The following is a 20,904-nucleotide window of genomic DNA, read 5'->3' on the forward strand; positions in this document are numbered from 1 at the left end:
AGGTCTGTTCTAATGAGAATGATTTCGAATTTCATGCCAAGTAATGCACTACGGAAAGCAGAAAATGCTAAATATTGAGAATATTTAGATTCATATATTGTGAAGATTCTTAATACATGCTTCCATTTTGCAACCGCTTATCTGTTACAGGCTTTGGGGAGCTGACTTCCCATGAAAGACAGCCTGCACTGGACTGTTCACGTTTGCCAGTCAATCACAGCACACATAGAGACAGATAATCACTCGTCCTCGCTGTGACACTGTCACTCCCTAGAAAGTGAACTCACTTAAATGCAACACTACACCCTCAGTGACCCATTTTATTTCTGTTTTTCGATTAATGGTAATGTTAGGACAAACTTTTCTACATACAGAATTAAAAAAAAATAAATCACATTGCAAATATGGCCGTAGACATACGTGTCTGTGATGTATTATATGAACCATATACAGGTAAACAATTACTGCATCTGTGTTTATAGACGTCTATAGTATGTGTGCAATGTACTGCAGTATTTTTGGGCTGCAATTTGATAACGTGTTTGAGAACAATTTACCTGATAGACGTGGTAGGCGTTGGCAGCTCTGCCCTGCAGGAACACAGAAGGGATCCACACATTGATGAGCGCACGATGGGCCCTTCAGGGACATAAACCACAAGCGCCTTCACTGATATAGCCGATGACGCCCATCATCATGATCATTATCGTCACTATCAACACTGTGACAATGGGCTACAGTTTGTGAGCTCTGCCATATTAAAATACAAAGTAGTGAATGAAATTGAATAATCATGTGATCGTGTATGATGAGATAGGGGATCATTCCGATATGGTGAGAGAGAAGAAAAGACATATCTGGTCATCTTAGCAGGTGTTCAAAAAGGATCCAGTACACTATGAGCCAGAGAACTGAACAATTTTTCCCAGGCAGTCAAGAGAGGATTTTTTTTTCAACTCAATTCAATAATTTATCATTACATTAAGGTTTCTAATTAAATGTGAAATCAATTTCACTGAGTGCTACTCCGAGTCTTACTCTTTCCCATGTGTTAGCCAATAAAATCCTCCCTCCTTGTATGTATCTGTGTTATAATAAGCTATGCTTACTTATCATATATATCTTTTTAGTGTTTGTTTTGCATTTTTGTCTTCCTGACATTGCAATGCAGTTGGAGCTACAATGATGAAAAGTATCCACAATGTATAAGTTGATAAATAATTTCATTTAGCACGTGTTTATTTAATCATTTCAAGTTTTTGGTGGTTGACAATTGTTTACATATTATTTTATCACATTTAAACATATTCACAGTTTTCTAAACACACTGTAAACATATTTGAGAAAACTAATATGGAAAAAATGTATAGCATGTGTCTTTCAGTAGTATTGTTGTACTGTTCTTCCTTTGGATAATAAACATTTGAAAGCTGAATCAGAAACTGTGGGTCTCCTTTCCTACATGCAGGGGCATTACAGTAACTATAATTTAAAAACCCATAAAAAAATAATTGCTCAATAAAATGTGATATTGTATACCACGGGAACACTAGAAACATATTAAATATATACACAAAAAAAATTGTGCCACACCACAAGAGTTAATGATTCTAATGTAGCTGAATTGCACTGCAGTTTGTCTGCTGTTCCTCCTGAACTCATAAACAAGTGGGGAATTCTTACGTTTCAAAATCAGAGAGGCTGGGATCGTCTGACGTCTGACTCAAATCCCCTGGGACCTAAACATTAAAGAAAAAAGGTTATGCATTATGCATTTCTACCACGGGGTCATTCATATCTAAAAGGACAAAACACACATGTGCACATCATGTGATAGGATCACTACTCAGTTAAAATGAACACCTGGAACATTTATGGACTCTCTGCTGCCTTGCTGGGAAACAGTTGTTGTCCTAATACGACATCCCCCGATGCGATTTTGTGTGTTCGACAGATGTGTGTGAATGTAGTAACCCTGTGATGATTTGCATCAGTATATTCAGTGGTCCCTTGACGTGCCACATGACCAAATCCAGATGTTGGCAGTCCAGATGATAGTGTGCGAAAAATGGGTGACATCTCACCATCACAGGCATCTAAAGCCGGCTTATCATTTTCCGACACATGAGTGGAAGGGACACCGTTGTTAAGATGGTCACCTCAGCATCCTTCAGCTTTGATGACACCCTTCAAGAGCCACATGAATGCACACGCGTGCATGCACACATACACAGAAAATTGTTTCAATCACAGGAGATGTGTTGAAGTAGTGACCAGGGCTTGACCTGAAGATACTGTACTCAGTATGTCAAAGGTAAGAGGACATTAGCGCAGAAACCCAAACTGTCCAGCAAGGAAAAGACTGTAGTTGAAAGATAAGAGGTCTGACTTTCGTCTACTACCTTACAATCTCTTTAGCAAGCAGCACATCATCTCACACCACAGATGGTGTGTTTGTGTGTGGGTGCAACCAGATGTTGGTGTCATGTGTTGTTTACGTGCACTATTCTGGAAGGGGGTGCTATGTTGAGGAAAAAAAATATTGACAGCGATTTTGTCTGAACACATCAAAACATCCCCATTTGAAGGCCGTGATATTTTCAATAGAGAGAGATATATAGATATATAGTACAGAAATATATTTTCTAATTAAAACATTTGACACTAGAAAAACAGTGAGTACAAGACCTTAATTTAATCGGCGCCAGAAGTATATTGGTGGTAGGGTGCTGAGGATGGAGCTGCCAGGCAAAAGGGCGAGACGAAGACCAAAGAGAAGGTTTATGGATGTGGTGAGGGCAGTTGGGGTTAGAGAGGAAGATGCAGGAGATAGGCTAAGATGGCAAAAGATGACACGTTGTGGCGACCCCTAACGGGACAAGCCGAAAGGAAAAGAAGAAGATGAAGAAGAATAACTTAACAGGCAGTGCCAAAGCCCTGGAAGAATTGCTGTGTTATTCTGACAAATTAATCGCCTTCAACCTGCTAGAAAATTAAAACCAAAATTGCACCCAGATGTCATCACGGCGCAGCACTGCCAGAATTTCAATTTGGGTGTGCGAGCATATTCGCCATGAATGGTTTGGTCAACGCCGCTGGGCTCTGTGCTGTGGAAAAAAAGGGCTTTACCCTCTCTGGTACCGTGGCCCACTACACTCCACAACCTATATTGGACATGCAAAGTAGTAATGAAATCCAACTTATTAGTTTGGAGGCAAATACAGTAAAGAAAATGAGTTTTTGAACACCCTGCCATATTAAAAGTTCTCCCACTTAGAATTCATGGAGGGGTCCAAAATTTTCATCGTAGGTGCATGTCCACTGTGAGAGAGATAATCTATAAAGAAAAATCCAGGAATCACAAAATATGACTTTTTAATTATTTATTTGTGTCCTACAGCTGCAAATAAGTATTTGAACACCTGTCTATCCGCTAGAATTCTGACTCTCAAAGACCTGTTAGTCCACCTTTAAAAGTCCACCTCCACTCCATCAATTATCCTGAAACAGATGCCTTTGTGTGAGGTCGTTAGCTGCATAAAAAAAACTGTCCACCCCATACAATCAGTAAGACTCAAACTTGTAACATGGGCAAGACCAAAGAGCTGTCCAAAGACACCAGAGACAAAATTGTACAACTCCACATGGCTGGAAAGGGCTACGGAGAAATTGCCAAGCATCTTGGTGAAAAAAGGTCCACTGTTGGAGCAATCATTAGAAAATGGAAGAAGCTAAAGATGACGGTCAATCTCAATCGGAGTGGAGCCCATGCAAGATATCACCTCGTGGAGTCTCAATGATCCTTAGAAAGGTGAAGACTCAGCCCAGGACTACACGACAGGACTTGGTCAATGACCTGAAAAGATCTGGGACCACCGTTTCCAAGGTGACTGTTGGTAAGATGTCATGGTTCGAAATCATGCATGGCATTGAAGGTTCCCCTGCTTGAACTAGCACATGTCAAGGCCTGTCTTAAGTTTGCCAATGACCATTTGGAAGATATAGCGGAGTGATGGGAGAAAGTTTTGTGGTCAGATGAGACCAAAATGTAAATTTTTTGTCATAATTCCACTAACCGTGTTTTGGAGGAAGACGAATGATGAGTTCCATCCCAAGAACACCATCCCTACTGTGAAGCATGGGGGAGGTAGCTTCATGCTATGGAGGTGGTTTTCTACACATGGGACAGGATGACTGCACTGTAATAAGCAGAGGATGACTGCGGCCACTAGGGATCATAAAAAAACGCTTACTTTTATAACCAGTTTTAACCAAACAGCTGTAGCAAAAACGGATTAACCGGTTTTAAAACCGGTACCATTGTGGTATTTATATAATTCACCGTTAACTAACTCTAACCTCAAGTTGGGTTGCGGGGTTCCGCACGGACTGTTTTTGTTGTTGCTCTTCCGGAGTGACGAGTTCACAGAGTTCCCCTCGTTATGCGAGCATGTTTTGATGTCTGCCAATAAAACAAATTTTGTTCCTGTGTCCGACACTTCGCCTCAGACTCTTTTTCCCCGGCGCTACACCATCGATCGTTAATTTACTCCGCGGTAATGGGGTAGTTTGTATACAATATTGACAAACAAGCTTGTTGAATGTGGTTTTCAACAATGCACTCGTGTAAGTTAAATTTTTTTTCTTTTTTTTTTTTTAATGTTTTAATGTTAACATTCTTCTTTCGGACTTTCAGAAAGGGGATGAAAGTATACCGAGCGTTTCCTCGATGCCATGTTTGATGTTTCTTTGATTTAACTGAATGTTCTTTTGAGTCCAACTTTACTCTAACAGCGAAACTTGAAAAAAGTGGAAATGATGTTGAAAAAATAGCACAATGTGGAGTACCGGAACCGGAAGAAATGATTGGAAATTTTAACCGATTTCGAAAGTCCGATTACGGTTTCGGTTTTTAAAAAACTAAAACCGGTTCTAACCGGTTGCAATGCCTAGCGGCCACATTTTGTGAGATTTTGGGGAACAACCTCTTTCCCTGAGTCAGAGCATTGAAGATGGGTTGTGGCTGGGTCTTTCAAAATGACAATGACCCGAAGGACACAGCCAGGAAAACCAAGGACTGGCTCCGTAAAAAGCATATCAAGGTTCTGGCTGACCTGTCTGATCGAGAGAAGATCTGTGTGGAGGAGTGGGCCAAAATCCCTCCTGCAGTGTGTGCAAAGCTGGTGAACAACTACAGGAAATGTTTGGCCTCTATATTTGCAAACAAAGGCTACTGGACCAAATATTAACATTGGTTTTCTCAGGTGTTCAAATACTTACATACATACAGGTATTTGCAGCAGTATCACGTAAAGAAATTGTTAACAAAATTATACATTGTGATTTCTGGATTTTTCTTTTGAGATTATCTCTCTCGCAATGGATATGCACCTACAATGAAAATTTCAGACCACTCCATGATTTCTAAGTGGAAGAACTTGCAATATAGCAGGGTGTTCAAATACTTATTTTCTTCACTGCAATAATTTAACTCACAGTTCGGTGGAGTCAAGAACAGGACAGCAAGGGTTCTAGGAGAGAAATGAGTGGTTGTGAAGCCATCTGTACGCCGTTATTAACTCACAGGTCCTCTCAGCTCAATAAGTTCCTGTCTCATCTGCACAATGAGGTGGTCCTTGGCCATGAGGGTGCGATATAGGCGCTCATTAAACTCAATCAACTCTCCGTGCATCTCGGCCACCTGTGACACACACAGTCACACAACACATCATTAGTACAGAACCCACAGCTGTATAAAAAAAAAAAAGTTATAAACTATAAAAGTTACAATTCTCAGTGGCACACACACACACACACACACACATACACACACACACACACACACACACACACACACACACACACACACACACACACACACACAGAAGGAGCAGTCCAGGTGGAGTCTAATTAAAATTGACAACAGAAGAGATTTAGGGGAACAGTTAAACTTCATCCTGTGGTGGAGCGATCGAGGCACAGTGGTAGTAGAGTGAAGTGGCAAATGCAGTTTTGGATCCCTGCCAATGAGAATTCTGCCAGCCAACTAATCAATTTTCTTGACTTCTAACGAACCTTGACAGTGCTATCCTCGATTCTGTGCACTCATCCAAATAGTTCTGACAAATGACTGTGGGTGTGTATGTGTTCGATGCCCCGTCTTCCTAACCTGGCCGGACAGGGCAGACAGGTCTTTTTTGGGAGACTGACAGCTGTGGCGCACACAGTGCTTTACACGAGGCACCTACTGCCACAAGTGCTTCGTTGGGGCGATGTCACGCAATTGGCAGGTGAGACAAGCGGTTGCGCTGCTGTTAATGCCTGGTAATCTTAGCTTCTTCACGGTCTACTTAAAACGTTATATTTTACTTGAAAAATGGAGAGACGGACCAAGGCATTCAAAGATTAGTTCAAACGTGCATGTAAAAAATACTTTAGCAGTTAATCATAACTCAGCATCATTTGTAGATTGCATTATTTTGAATGTATTTCATTATTATTAACCAAGCTATGCGGCGATGATCGAATGTGAGCTGTTTGGATTCTGTACCGACTAACGGGGACAAGATCTGAGGCAGACCACTTTTCTGGAGCTGTTGCTATGGAGAGTTCAAATAAAATTGACTTAACAAAAATACAAAAACAAAAGAAATACAAAATCCCGTGATGTAAATCACCATGACAATACAATCGCGTTTGATACATCGGTTTAAATTGAGCATTGTCATCTCTGGAAAGGCAGAATTTGTATGGAGCACTTGTGTTGGATCGTATACTGCTGTGGTTGTCAAGGTACAGCGTAATAGAACTCTCCAAGGGATGCATAGTGAACTTTCCAGAAAGTAACAGAATTTATAGATTGAAGAATAACATTTTTTATACTTGATAGAGCATAGACAGTACTTAAAGAGTAAGATAAATGTTGCATTGTAACAGGCTGAATGTCAAGGTAAAGTTGCAGTTATTTGACACACTTTTTGATTGGATTTTGCTCTTAAATAAGATGAATATGGAAACAAAACTAACATTTTATTACAGAAACTGAATGTTTACATACTCTGAAGCATTAAAAAAAATCCATCACCACAAATTCCACACACAAACAAAGACCTACAAGTCGTAATACCAATTATGTCGCATAATACCGTAGTTAGGTTGAGGATCCCTTTTTAATTAATACTAAAAATAATGTCTTTAATCGTTACACACAACTAATAAAAAAAGGCGTTTCAAGGAGACTGCTTTGATTTCTGCAGCCTTCTTTGTTTGTCATAGTATGACTGTTAACATCAGCTCAGAAGTTCTAAAGAGAACATCAATGCATATGTCCTCGGGCTGCCACTTAAATCTCTCCTCTGCCAAATACTACTTGAGCTCCTCGGGCAGGCATATAAAATAAAAAGGTAGACGCTCTCTTCCATGCAGCTGAATTCTGAAATACGATTAGAACCCTTTTTTTTTTTCCCCCAATCAAAGATGCACCCAACAAATACTAAAATATTTTAAATAAAAAATACTTTAGAGGCTGTTGGTCTGGTTGGTTTAATTATATGGTCTTGAGAATTAATTCTTTATGTATGAGAAAAGGTTCTTATACAGGTGGTCCTTGGTTTACGACTGTCCCGACACATCAAGGTTAGAAAGAATACTGAATTCATGCCGTAGTTTTTTTTTTTTTTTTTTTTTTTTAAATTGAGTTTTACTTGTACAGACTAAAAGTGTTGTTCATACAAATATTTCCTGGAATTATGACATTTAAAGCTGTAAGAAAAGCATGCAATGAAGTAGTGATCAACGTGGCATAAGAATATATACACGTAGCACAAGAAGGCATGCTCTACATCTGATTGATTAATATTGTATACTGTTTTAGAGTGTTTCCCCCATTTTTCTGAATCGCTATTTGCAAAATGACCAATTTGCCACTATGGAGTTTGCATGTTCACCACCAGTCAACGGGGACAGGCTCCAGTATGCCCGCGACCCAAGTGAGTATAAGAAGTACAGAAAAGGAAAATGAATGTTGAGGTCTAATGTACCATTACTACCACATCAATTTCTGACATTTTCCTGATAAAATGGGTGAACAGTGTTCTACAAAAAAAATTCAAAATTCTCAACCGAGATCAATGAAGACAACACACCCTGAATTTGAATCATAAATAACACTGGATAATACCCCCATTTTCCGGGGAGCAGGTATTGCAACTGCACAACACTAGCCTCACCATACCATCCATTGAATAATATTTTTTTAAGGCGCTGAAGCTCTTAAATGATTATAAAAGAGGGAATTAATTTTAAGCTCAGTGAAACCCAATTAAGTCTTGGAGAGCTAATCAGTTTGTCATTTTCCTGGCTGTGCGTGTGTGCAACCAAATGTACAGTGTTTGTGTGTGTGTGCGTGTAGTATGTGATTGTTTAGACTGTAATGGTGACCACACATTCTACCATAATCTGCAATATGTGAACCAGAATTGCACATGCGCCTTTATTTCTATGTACACTCCATAATTGTGATAGGCCACTGCTGTCTAACAGACAATAATGAAGGCCACCCAAAAGATTTGCTGAGCTTTGCATTCGGTCATTGAAAAAAAAATGCAAGATATGCATATGAGTGGTTGGAGAAAGAAATGAAAGGACCAAAAAATACACGTTTCACACAACTTTAAAAGAGCTAAAGACCACCACCAAAACAAGGTTAATTAAATCCCATTTCCATTACTTTTCCACATCACAGGCACATTCAATGGTGATAATCCGATTAAAAAAGGAATGAATTAATAAACTACTGAGAGAATAATGCTGCTATGTTTTAGACCATGTGTAAAATGTGGCCAATTTGGAATGTTAAATGAGATTAGAAAGAAAAAAAGAATCCACGCAAGCACAAAGAGAACATGCAAATGCAACACAGGATAGCATGATTTGACGGTCATACATAAGTCACACTTAGTCACCACCACCAGGTCTGCATCACCACATCTTTAATAAAGCCTCACTTTTTCAAAACAATGACGTTTGTTGCCCAGCAGATCTGTTGGCATACAGGACAAAAAGCCATCATATTTTCTTCTTGTGTGGTTTTATGTATCGAAAAACAACGCGATCTGCTTGAACAAACTGGTTGCGTCTTCTAAATGTCATGTCCAATGGAACAGAGGTAGTGGCACAAGGACATGGCAAGCCTAAAAAGTCAAACTAAGTAAGAGTAAGAGGGCTCAGATTGGATTTGAAATTGGATGCCATGAGGAGAGCCAATGGATTAGTCATGACAAATGTACTTTGCGCTTGTGCTAACTCCGCCATCTTTACTCTTTATTGTCCGTGTAAGCGGAGGCAAATTGGTATCATCCGTCACATGCCAAGCAATGATGCAAATTTACGGGATACTGGGTTGAAGAAACTTGTGCAAGTTCACAATGTATATGGAGTTGTGAAATTACTACATTTGGTTTGCATCAAATGTCACAAACATTTATTTTCGGTTTATCGGTATTGTCCGATAATTAGCATTGTATGCTGATCGATGCTGCTGACTGATCAGGTTTCCTGTCGTAATTCGCTCGTCCGATCAATGATGTCATCAATCAAAGCACATTTACTTTAAAAGCTAGTTGTAACATAGTACTGTTACTATCTGACGGCCATTAAAGTTTCTTTCAATCTTGTCGGTGAAAAAATCGTCCGCTGTTGGATGATTTTTCTGTGTCTCAGACCAACAAATTAATTGCAGTTTGGGGACAACTGAAGTACGTCGCAGGGAATGTCATAAAAATCAAGCACCTGAAGAATGTACATAAAGGAGGAGCATGCCACATTCAAGCAATGCAGCGCGGAGGGTAAAAAGGAAAAGCCAAATGGATGCAAACTAACTGTCCATTTCGCCGGGACAGTGAGAAAGTTGGAGTAAGCATGACATTAACAGTATTTGTTCGAGTAATTTTATTGCAATAGGGCAAATTAATGACAGTAAGTTAGCATCCTTTACTTCTATCATGTTGGAATGTTGATTTGAACTAAACTTATATGTTTATGTTATATATATATTTTACGGTGGCCAATGCTTGAACACCCCTGAGAGGTCATTGAGGTTTTTTTTTTTCAACTTTTGTCTATAATACTAGACAATACGTTTGAAGATAGTATAATAAATGTACAACTCACATACATAAAGACATTGCATTATCCTTTTTTTAACTTGCTGATCAGTGATCGGCCTCAAAAATCCTTGAGTAACCGTCCCATCCACAAGTTAAAAAGCTTTTAATAAAGGAGCCCATTCTTACACGCCTGCCAACAAGATCTACAACTACACTTGCTGGCGAGATGATAAGCCCGCAAAGTCTCTGCAGGAGTCTTTATGTGAATGAAAACCAGACGTGTCATTGGCCCAGCAGTGCATGAACAGGATGAGGGCCGGCCCACTTGCCTGAAGAGGCTAATTTCAACACCGTAGTGTCTAAAGCCATTATAATTCTCAACAAAATAAAAAATATGTTAATAAGACACCTGCAAATGGTTTCAGATCGCCAACAAAATGCAGAGGATGTGTTTTAAAATCTATCGTCTGGATCTAGAATCTGAAATAGAGGTTTAGAGAAATAATTGCACACGTTCTGATCAAAATAATTCAGGAACGACAATACTATGTATAATTAAATAAATAATGGGTGTTTGTCTTCTGTCCAGTTCCACATGAGGATTAATTTTTAATTGCAAGGAAGCATCTAATGAATAATTATACAATCAGCTGTGTGTATGTGTATGAATAATATGATATAACGTTATATTATTTTAGTTTTTCTTTTATTTCCTATTGGAAAATTGGTTTTAAAATGTGAATGATTGCAAGAGTCCCTGAGCACATTATGTTCAACCTAGAGATTCCACAGTAAATTTGGTACTTTGGTCATTGCAGATTTAAAGTTTTCAATGAACATAACATATTGTATAAATGTTTGGAATGCTGGAGGGAGCCGGAGTATCACGGGAAAACTGTCAACAAAAATATGACAACTGCAGCACATAACTAGTCACTCCGAGGATATACTGGACTCCATGCATTCTGTGACTCACTTCGGCACATCTGCTCCTCAACAGAAGGAAACATGGCTGAAGATGACGGAAGAGGGGGGGGGAGGGAAAAAGTCAAGGGAGGACCAATATAGACCAGACAGGCTGTTCTGTCCACGATTCACTGGGAGGACAAAAATAAATAAATAAATGTTAAAAAAAAAAAAAAAAAAAAAAAAAAAACAGCTACATGGGAACATGTAAGAGTGGCAGATGGTCACTCGAAAAAGGCAAAGATGGGCGATCATAAAAGGCTAAATCTGGCCACAGATACACACCATCGTTGTTTATCAGTGCAGCATTACACCACTTGGATCAAACATTATATTGGTTATGGGCTACGTACTTTTACTGCTTTTTTTTTTTCCCCCCTAAGAGAATCAACATTTTCTACACAAGTTAAACATATTTTTCCTTGACATCCACTGATAAAATTAGCTGGTATTAGCGAGTGATTGTGCTAGCACAACATTCCGTTTTAAGTATTCGCAAACAAATACAGTACGTTGATGCTGAATCATACTCTGTTTTTGATGTGGTCAGGCACGAGAAAGCCTCGCTTAAAAGTGACGTTTATTAAATTCTCAGCCTGAACGCTGATTCCTCATTCATTGCAAACACACCATGATTAAAATATCTCAACCTGCCATTGTGGGCATAAAGTTTTTTACATCTTAATCTGACAAAAAAAATATAAAACACCTGTCAAGCCAAACTCCTTGTATTTATTGACAGGCAATAGTTCAAACAAGAGCAAAAAGAAGATAAATGCTTTATACTGAAAGAAAACTAGGAATAAAATGAGAATTATTTGAATGTCAAAATGGCTGCCCCCGTAAACCAAAAATAAGCATTGATTTTGTAGTAATTGCAGCATGGTAACACAGTTGCAGCTCTCGTCAAGATCAATAAAGTAGTATATTGTTATTTGAGTCTTTGTGATCCGAATGTGAACATTCCAATTGGGCCTTCGTTTTTTTCCCCACTTGTGAGTTGACTCGACTCGTAACTGAATTGTTCAAAACTCGAGGATGCTATATTTGATGTCTTCTTGCTATATAGCTCATGCACGTGACGTCACCATTTTCATGGTGCCATATTGCCGGTCAAAAAGAGCTGCTCGACAGTGTAAGGGAACCAGTGAACCGGAGCAGAATATACACAATACCCGAGACTTGTTGTGCTGTTGGTCGTTACAACAGAGAAGACAGATATTCAAAGAGATCATTCTATGGAATACCAGAAGAAAAGATAGATGGATTTCGGCAATTAAACGTGATAGATGGTGCCCAACCGAATACACACGACTGTGTTACTTCATTTCAGGTAGGAATTAATCTTCATCTCAAATTAAGTAGTATTTATAATGCCAAATTAAATCATTTGAGAACAATGCGTATTTTAAAAAAAAAAAAAAAACAGGGAGGGATTCGTGTCCAACATACACGGACGCATGTTGCGGCCCACCTCTCCCCGACAGATTTTAAATTTTTTTTTAAATATGCATTGTTCTCAAATGAGTCCTTTGTGTGTTTAAAAAAAGAAAATAAACTGTCAGTCACAGAGAGGTTTACGTAGGTTAACGTGTGGCCGCAACACACTTCGTGTACGGAGGAGCCGACTCAATCGTATTTTTTTTAATGCTTTGTTCTCAAATGAGCCAACTTGGCATTATAAGTACTTCTTGGGAAACGCTACGCAGGAGCCGACTCGCTTGTCCCCACCCCCCATCATAGTTAATGAATGCGAGTTTGTGTAAAACCAGGGGTCATTTATTTAAATATTGGTATTTGTATTGAATACTAGCTGAAAAGATGGATGGATTTCGGCAAAGGTTAAGGTGTAGCCGAACACACGTCCGCGTTCACGAGCCGTGTCCACGTTCACAACAGATCCAGCAACGAACTATTTGTATGCGTCCCGACTTTTCTGTGCTTTCAAACTCCTCCGTGTAATTCTCAACGACTTACTCACCAGATGCATCTCATACAAACTCTGGGCGTCGTGCTATAAGACGTATTTTCATGTGGTCTCCAATTGATTTAGCATTGAAGAATGCTTCGCTTGACCGACACTTTCGGCCAGTGACGTGCTTTGATGACGTAGGTGGATGAGCTCTATACAGGATCAAATGAACCTGATAGGTATGCACATAAAGCCTGTCAATTGTGACTAGGGGAAGGCGGGGTACACCGTAGTTAACCATTCACACTCACATTCACACCAATGGACAATTTAGAGTTTTCAATCAACCTAACGATCATTGTTTATGGATCTCAGGTGGAAGTCGGACTCTATGGAGGAAACCCAGACAAGCTGTATGGACTCCCTTGCAACCACTCTCCTCCCATTTTGTTGTGGGGGTTTTTTTCTCAAGCATACAAAAAGCTCACTAATAGCAACTGAAAGGTTCACAATTGCAGAGCGCTGTTATAAAACAAACTGCGCTATTCCAACTCTTGCAGTACCTTTACAAGTGGTGCCCTCACTTGCATTACACAGCAAGTATGACAGTCACTTTTAAGTACATCATGTTCTCTCGGCAGATTGTGATTGTTGTTCTTGTTTCAAATGTTTTTATGGTTAATTGATGAACTTGTAGCTCAAATGGAGAACCCCTATTCCCATTGAAACTTTCTGACCTCTTTCGTGCTCACTACCTTTTTACTTATTACTCCTGTGAGAGATGAGGCAGACGTAGAGTATGTATCTATGTATGTACACAAGGCACTGACTGGTATAAGATAATTCCCAACATAAACTATTAACATTAAAATTAGTTTATGAGTTGGGTATGCTGTACCATCGCCAACATTCAGACACTTCATCCAAACATATATATTTTTTTACTTTTCATGACTTTTCAAAGACCTCTAACAGTTGTGTGATCATTTCAACTGTGAGTTTGCGTCAGTTAATTCTCTAATTCTCGCATTTATTTTCACAAGACTCCCAAAGTTCAAAAGAAATCAATTCAAAAGCACAATGGATAAGCCACTGGCTTTCCATCATCAGGGAAAAGTAGTTGCGTACAGACATTTAAAATTGTATTATCGACTTCAAAAAAGGGCTCAAAAAATATATATATATAATAAAGCTATAACTGCTCAAGCAGAAAATTAGATTTTTTTTAATTCATCAGGCACAATTAGGTGTTCAATTTCTCACTTAGACAGACTCCAGGGGTCCAATGTACCCTTCCAAATTACAAGATGGCCAAATTACTTCATGAGCATCAGATTCTCCATGCTTCTGAAATTTAAGGTAAACTAAGATTTATGTTACCGTTCATGAAATGGCCAATAAATTTAAAAAAAAAAAAAATCCTTAAAGATCCAGATTACTTGTTCTGTGTTGCTTCCCAAATTATAATGTACTTTTTTTTTATTCCAGCACATTAAAAAGCAACATAAAAGATATTTTCTTAATTGGTCTTTATAAAGGGATTCACAAAAGGCTGTCATCTCTACCGCCATGAAATCCAAAATTTGACCCTTGGGTTTTTTTCTGTGCATTAATCAGTCTTTATGTCATTTTATATTTTTATCTGCTCCTCATCATCTCCAATCTGAGACAGGCACCGATCCGCCGGGATACTTTACTGTGCCCCTCCTATTCAAATAGCTTTTGAAAAAGCACTTAGATCACCCACCCGTGCAGCTCAGACGGCATTTCGCACATCTGGTGAATGCACGTGAACGCATCACCTGCATGGGAAATCACTTTGTAAGTGTTAACGTTGCGGGATGAAATTCAAACAGAGGTGACAAACGTGAGAGAGGGGTGTGTGAACTTCCAAATGCTATTCAGTTTATTATATTGGACTGCGGCCAACACACAGAACGCAAATAATAAATGCTAACCAATTAAAAACAAGCGTGTAAAGAGAATAGTCGTAGTATAGTAGTAGTAGTAAAGACAATAGTAACAGACTAACTGAAGGTAGAGTCCCCATTTGACTTGGAGGTTAAATCGGACATTTTTTATTCTAACGTATCTTTTTGAAAAGCGACAAATAGCCACAATAACCGGGGTTGGGGGGTGGGGGATAATAAAAAGATGGAGAGGAAATGCAAAACAGGGCCTGATCTGAAATTTGAACTTGGGACCTCTCAATTTTGAGGCAAAGGTTCCCATTTATGCTGTCCATCCATCCATTTTTTAGCTGCTTATCCTCACAAGGGCCGTGGGAGTGCTGGAGCCTATCCCAGCTGTCAATGGGCAGGATGTGGGAGGAAACTGGAGTGCCCGGAGAAAACCCCCGCAGGCACGGGAAGAACATGCAAACTCCACACAGGCGGGATCAAACCCTTGACCTCAGAACTGCAGGGATGAGAATGACCAATTTGGAAAAACACTAAAAATGTTCGGAACACAGAGTGCACAGCACTTTGCCGGGAACGTCCACTTTTTGTATGTGTTCGGTTAAACATGTTGATACAGTTTTTTTTTCCTAACTGCACGGTTACAGTTTTTTCAACCCATGCCCAGCTGAAACATATTTTCACCTCGTGGTTTAAATCAATTTCCCTGGCACGATCTTCATCTTTTTGCTCCAAGACTTTCGCCATACTGGCAAACATGCAGACCGCTCGATAACATATCCGTATAGTTATAACTATGCTGTAGTAAACACAATGCTTCTCTATGAAATGTTAACAGAGTGAAAATGCCGATAAAATATCACCAAAATGCTTCCAGAAATCGGAATGTTGTCATTATTATAAACACCAAATTTAATGGAAACATAGCAATGCCGGTTTCCGCTATCACAGCTGTGACTAATTTCACGACGAGCATTGCCGATAGATGCTGGCGGCCGGTCTTCATCACACCCTCGCCCCCGTACCCAACCCCCACCCAAAATTTTCTCAACGGATTTCCACGTTTCCCAAAAATGATGAATCAGCTGAAAAAACTTGGAATTCCGCAAATTTGCGGAAAATTCTCATCCCTGGAACTGTGAGGCCAACACGTTACAGCTGAGCCACCGTGTCACCCCATTTATGCTGTATTCAACGTAATTTTTTTTAAAAAAGGCATAAAAAGTGAAAAGACAGGATTAACTAAAACAAATGTTTGTCTTTGGTTTACACCCCACCCAGCCCACAGCCCAATCTCTGGGCCATGGCTTCAAATTAATTAGATGAATAATCTTAATAAAATAATTGGGAGGAAAACATTTGCATTTTTGATTGAAGTAATACTTTTAGCACTAATATTTGTCTTTTATTGTGTATTTTACTTTTCATAAAGTTAGAGTGCTAGCCCATGATGAAAAATTAGAGAAGTTTCCTCCATTAAAATGCACTACTCCCGCTGACTATAAACCTGATAAAATCTCATCAGTAATGCAAAGAGGGTCTTAGTGGAGATTTCTTTAAAACAAATCAATCAAAATCTCTGATAACGTTAATGTTTTACCGATGCCTTTTGATTATTTGCCTTTCAAGTTAAGTTTGGGAAGAGGTCAAGATCTCTGGTCCATCACAGCACTTATTTAGTAATTGACCGGCCAGTAGAAACTGCTTTCAACGCCCTTCAGGTCGGATAGTACAGAACGGACTTTAAGAGGATGCAGGGAAAAGAGCACCAAGCACCCAGAGAATTGGCTCAAATATTACAAAGTCAACATCAGTGCGATACATAAATGGCAGTAACCAGAGCCGGCTCATAAACACAGCTGTGTTTCCCTGCTAAATGAAGGCAAACAGTCCAATATTTATCTGAGACTGGCAGGCCTCATTAGAAACCAACAAACCTCAATGTGACATTTTCCAAAAAATCAATAATGTGGTCAGTCACATTTTTTTTCCTGCTGGAAATCACATCATTTATGATCACATAGGCAAAGAAACAGAAATTAAGATAAATGGCGAACTGCCACAGATCTTTAAAAAAAAAAAAAAAAAAAAGGTAACCAAAACTGTAAAATAGTCTACATTTAAAAAATATTAAAAAAGGAGCAGTCCCCGGACTTTAACACTATCAAACTAATTTGGGATGAAATGGACAAAAGAGGGAATAAAAATCAACCTATAGTTGTCACACACCTATTGGAACTTCAGCAACAGACTCAGGAAGAACCCACTAAAGAGTATTTGATTTCCAATGTGGGAAAAAAATATATTACATTTATGGGAAATTATAAAACTCTGGATGAATCACATCCAGAACAGATAAACATAATCTCTGTAAATCTAGCACATCAGTAGTCCATCTCGCACTGAATAGAACATGTAATTAATGGTAATATTATACCCAATAACCTAATTAAAATACACTGCAAACAACATTACACAAGTGCAACCACCCACACGTAATGAAATAACAACACAGTCCCACAGAAGGTTGCAGACAGCAATATGGATTGCGCTAATTTGAAAATGATTGCATTATCAACATTTGAGCCAATCACAAAGAAAAAAAAAAAAGCAATGCCAACATGGCATACATACCACACATATCCAGTGTGTCGATATTCCCTCAACATGATTCTGATTTAAAACAGTTCCAAGGAATTTTGATAACAGGTCATTGACATTTCCTTTGTCACAATATCACACGGATCAAAGACTTACACACTATTTTCTAGCACTTGTTGAAACTTTGTCTCCAGTGACTGTAAACTCCACTCCAGATGCTGTTGGTGCCATGATGAATCCAGCTTTTAAACCAAGACAACTGGGGCTGCAACACTGGCATTATGATGAAAGTAAATTCTAAGTGTGATAGTTGAAGCAATACTTAAAAAAAAAAAAAAAAAAAAAGAAAACTCTTATGCATGTTAGTTCCTCTGCATTCAGATAGACCATGCTTAAACTCTTGCTTCAAGTGGCCTAAATTAGCCCTACTTTATGTAACAGCAGGGCACGAGTGGCTCAAACAGACATTTTCAGAATTAGGTAGCGAACAAAAGATTTACTTGGTTGTTTACTTTTACAGCTCTCCAGAGACCCAAATAAGTTTATTCCAACAATTAAACTCGATTTTCCAAAATACGTCCCATTTAAGAATTTTAAAATGTGACTTCATTAAGGTTGTGTGTTAGTGTTTTAAGTCTGCCCCCATTATATTACATCGTACTACTACGTACTGTAAGTAAGTCAGTAGTGAGCGGTAACAAGAAAAAAAAAAAAAAAAACACTCACCTCTATGAGTTTACGTTCGTAGCTGGCAGCCAACTCTTCTATGTCGCCCATGCATTTACTCTGAGGGGCAGGGGTGCTTTCTTCACTCGTCGGTAATACTGACAGAGCTGTAGCAGACATAAAAACATTGCGGATGTCTGAGATAAAAGAATAGCAACAAGGCGTTCTAAGGTGTTTTATCTAACGTTAGCTGCAATAGGGTCTACCTCACCTGCAACCCTATTGATGAAAAATGCAAAAAAAAAAAAAAAAAAAAAAACACTGAATGAGATGATGTACAAATATGGCTCACACTTGAACAATTATTGTGAAAACCATGTTAGTACCAGTGCTCCTCTCAGTTACTTTCTGACACTTGCAGCCGCTTGACTCTTTTGATCAAGATTCAAGTGAATGATGCACACAGGGAGCGGGTCTGTATAATACATGTTACCAGCCTCTCTGATGGGCTCCAATCCCAGTTCCACTGAAGTAATGTAACACGGGGGGGAAGAGGCGCACACACACAATCGTGCAAGGCTCTACGAGCAAACAGTCAAAGAGATACTTAAGTACACGAATCCTCTTTTTCTTTGTACGTACAAAATGCCACAATGGAAGTCACAACTCAAACACACTTTTTTCCTCCCTTCCTGTCATTTCTATTAAGATGATAAATGTCCCCTGACTCCATTGCCTCTTCTACGCAGACTTTCCTCTCAGACCGAGCTCATTGTTTCTTTGTAGTACTGAAGCTCGCTCACAGGCTTAAGTCATCATGGCAGTGCCTAAAGCGTTGTTTCTAAGCTCATAAACATCAACTAATAAGGTTCCCTCTGTGGGGGAAAAAAAAAAAAAAAGAATACGACGACTTGGCAGAAATGTTAGCGCTCTGTTTTCGCGGAGGAGGAGGTGGGCAACGGCTTGATTGGATTTGCAGCACCACAGAAGAAAATTAACTTCAGAATTTTGACAACACACCCCGCTGACACAAACGAACATCGAAGCTTGAAGGGGGCGATGGAAAGACACGCTCAGAGAACAGAGAAAATTAGGGAACTTAAAATACATCGTACGTAGCAGTGGTGTCAGTTATACTATATCATACTGAGAAGTGTGCCTAACACGGTATGTTACATATTTAGCTCACAGTAAGGGGCAAAAATACTACAAATGAGGAATGCGCAGAATGAAAGGATTAAGTGCCAAATATTGATTGCGTGGAACTCATTGTAAACTATCTCTCGTGAATTGAGGTAAAAATGAGTGAAATATCCCCATCTTGTACTTTTGAGAAACCACCACGCCCAAGGAAAAACAACCAACTGATAAGGCGTCATTTATTCTCATATGCTGGCAGGGATAAACATTGCCGGAACAACGCAGAATTTTGGCTCAATGGGTACGTTCATCACCTCTTTTTGATTTTAAATTGATTGTATATTCCCAAAAAATAGAACTTCAACCTGACATTTAGTGATATAGTAAAACCATTGCCAATCAGTCATACTACCAAAACAGCAGAAGTGGCTAAAATTAGCTGGATTACAGTGTACATCACATACAGTGCATGTGCGGTTCCTGTCAGTGAGGGGTGTGGCTTTGGTGATGGGCTGTCAGCATTAAGAGATGCGGACAAACAAGAATGAGAGAACGGATGTCTGTGTGTGCGTGCGCAAGAGTGTGATAGGGGTAGCGATGACACCGCAGATGTTTCTGGCTAAAGGAAATTGGGCCGACAGCTGGTGTGTAATAACAAAACTAACTGAGCGTCATTCCCCAACAGCTGTGTTGTGCGTTATGAAATGTTGGGCTGCTCGTGAGCAGTGTGTTGCATCGGGATCACCAAGTGTACAAATGTGTTTCCCAATCCCAGACTTGCACCTCATGAGTGCTCACCTGAGTGTTTCCACCACTCAAGACATTGGTCTAACTTGAGTGTGATAACGAGCTCCACTTGAGTGGGCATACACAAAGAAAATGCTCTCAGAAATCTGCTGAACACTGAAATGTATCATAGCAACAGCTGGACAAAGTTTCAAGCTGTAAACTCATCGCTTATCCTCAGAAGGGAAATAATGGGCAAGAGGCAGGGTCCAACCAACTGGAGGGAACACGGAGACAACCACTCAGACTTAAACTGACGGAGAATTTACAGCCTTCAATTAAACTAACACGCACGTTTTTGGAAATGGGAGTACCAAGAGAAAACCCAAACAGCAAATAAAACTCAAATAATACATACATACATAAACATGTTCCCAACACGACATTATTTCATTAGTGAGTGAATTTTATTATATAAGTGCTCTTTATATATAGTGTGCTAGTTCCCATTTTTAAGAACAAAGGCGATGTTCAGAACAGTGGAAACTATCGAGGAATAAAGTTGATGAGCCACACAATGAAGTTATGGGAAAGAGTAGTGGAGGCTAGACTCAGGACAGAAGTAAGTATCTGCAGGCAACAGTCTGGTTTCATGCCTCGAAAGAGTACCATAGATCCACTATTTGCATTGAGGATGCTCGTCAAAAAGTACAGAGAAGGTTAGAAGGACCTACATCTTGTCTTTGTGGATCTAGAGAAAGCCTATGGCAGCGTACCAAGAGAGGAACTGTAGTACTGCATGCGTAAGTCAGGTGTGGCGGAGAAATACGTTAGAGAAGAAGAGTACAGTACATGTATGAGGGCAGCA

The 20,904-nt window shown here is 39.4% G+C and overlaps 1 protein-coding gene across 1 annotated transcript in view; it reads right to left on the bottom strand.

Moving 5' to 3' along the window:
* snx29 (sorting nexin 29) overlaps positions 1-20,904 on the bottom strand; it is a 118,481-nt gene that overhangs the window by 35,979 nt on the left and 61,598 nt on the right. The window contains 4 exon segments of the mRNA XM_061809412.1: positions 558-639; positions 1,684-1,739; positions 5,585-5,701; positions 18,231-18,337. Of these exon segments, the coding sequence (XP_061665396.1) occupies positions 558-639; positions 1,684-1,739; positions 5,585-5,701; positions 18,231-18,337 (362 nt within the window).

This window comes from Syngnathoides biaculeatus, chromosome 22, assembly GCF_019802595.1.
Source record: "Syngnathoides biaculeatus isolate LvHL_M chromosome 22, ASM1980259v1, whole genome shotgun sequence".
NCBI classification, from domain to species: domain Eukaryota; kingdom Metazoa; phylum Chordata; class Actinopteri; order Syngnathiformes; family Syngnathidae; genus Syngnathoides; species Syngnathoides biaculeatus.